At 43.8% G+C, this 1,735-nt stretch overlaps 1 protein-coding gene across 1 annotated transcript in view; it reads left to right on the forward strand.

Moving 5' to 3' along the window:
* msto1 (misato mitochondrial distribution and morphology regulator 1) overlaps positions 1–1,735 on the forward strand; it is a 12,583-nt gene that overhangs the window by 8,492 nt on the left and 2,356 nt on the right. The window contains exons 11-13 of the mRNA XM_008285794.1: positions 342–526; positions 1,163–1,267; positions 1,348–1,460. Coding sequence (XP_008284016.1) covers positions 342–526; positions 1,163–1,267; positions 1,348–1,460 — 403 coding nt within the window. The remainder of the gene's footprint in view (positions 1–341; positions 527–1,162; positions 1,268–1,347; positions 1,461–1,735) is intronic.

Raw genomic sequence — 1,735 nt, forward strand, 5'->3', positions numbered from 1 at the left:
GACAAACTTCAGATTTGTGGTTGAGCAGAAATTGCCCAGAAGAAAGTATTGGTCGTTGACTTCTGCATTATCAGTTCTTTTATTGATGTGAGCTCAATGATGGAGCCTTTCATGCTTTTCTTCATATTTCAACTCACGATAATCATAGATGATTCGCTCTAATTGTCAAATATTACAGCTTTTAAATCGATGACACGACTCTTATTTTACACACATTTGTTTTCTGGTCATTTAGTTTTATTCCCTGCTGTTTAAAACGCTCTACTTATGTTGTTTTTGAGTAAATGTGACTTGACGTCTCTGTAAAAGTCTCGTGCTAACCGCTGTGATGTGACCTCCAGGTGGTGGCTGCGTACGGCGCCGTGCCCTTTCCCATGATGCACGGCGGCTCGCTGCCTGACGCTCTGAGCGCGTGCAGCGACGCCCCGCCCTGGAAGCCTCTGTCGGCCTGTCCTGAGGCCGCCGACGGTCGATGCTACGGCCAGTGGGCGACGCTGAAGGGCTTCGAGGGCCAGAAACTGATCAGGTCAGAGCTCTAAGAATAAAACAAAATACGTACAGCAAACTAATATTACAAAATATTTTAATGTCTGACTGCAACTGACAGTTACTTCCTCCATTAATCGAGTTGTTCAGCCTGTAAAATGTCAGAAAATAGGAATAAATGTCTTGTTTTGTCCAAAAACATTCAGTTTAGTGTCGCAGAAGAAGAAAAAAAACCCAGAAAATATTCACACGTGACACGCTGGAATCACAGAATTTAGACTTTTTAATGTGAAAAACCAGTCAAACCTATGAAATAATTAATCATTTATCAACGTAATTGGTGATTAATTCAATAGTTGTTAATGTGGAGCTCAAAAACTGAATAAATAAGACTTTATGTCTGATTTGAGAATCACTGATCACCATTTTCTGACATTTTAAAGCCCAAACAACAAATTAATTAGTCAAGAACATGACCGACACATTAATTAACAATAAAAATAACCATTAAATATAAGTTTAGCAATTTCACAGAATCTAGTAACTGAGTCTAATGAAGTCATTTTCAGGTTTTCTTGTTTGGAGTTACTGTTTGATGGAGAAAATGAAGTTAAACCTCCACCGACCACCAGATTAAAGCCTGTGTTTCCTGCTGGTGTGTCTTGTTGTCCACCAGCTCTCTGGCTCCAGGGACCAAACCCCCGACGCCCCTCCACAGCCTCCACAGCGGCGAGGACGTCCTGGCCTCCTACGTGGCGTCCTTCTACCCGTCGGCTCCTCTGTGAGTCTCCAGGCCGACGTGTTTTTAACCGATCGATGCTTTTCTCCCGTCCCTCCTCACCGTCTGTCTCTCCTCCTCAGAGCTCTGCAGCTGGTGGCGACTCCCAGTAAACTCACGCCGCCGTTCCCTCAGATCTTCAGCCCGGCGCTCGACGCTCAGGGCTTCCTGCAGAGCCAGACGCCTCCGGCCGGCAGTGAGTGCTCTTCTGTCTCAGCTTGTCATATGTGGTGCTGAAAAAAAACACACACTAAATAGCTCCCAGGAGGATCCAGGGAGTCCTTGGACTTCCTGGGTGTATTTCAGCAGAGTTTAATCTCCGTAATTAATAAACTGTGAAGCTGTTGCTGCCGTCTGTCTGAAGAATTTATACTTTTTATTTATATTCTGTTTCTGTTGGACTGTTTTGTCTTGTTTGTTTCTTTCTTTTTAATTTGTTCTGTTTTTATGCCTCAGAAGCACCGTCCTGAT

Source organism: Stegastes partitus, unplaced genomic scaffold, assembly GCF_000690725.1.
Source record: "Stegastes partitus isolate 25-593 unplaced genomic scaffold, Stegastes_partitus-1.0.2 Scaffold417, whole genome shotgun sequence".
Lineage (NCBI taxonomy): Eukaryota > Metazoa > Chordata > Actinopteri > Pomacentridae > Stegastes > Stegastes partitus.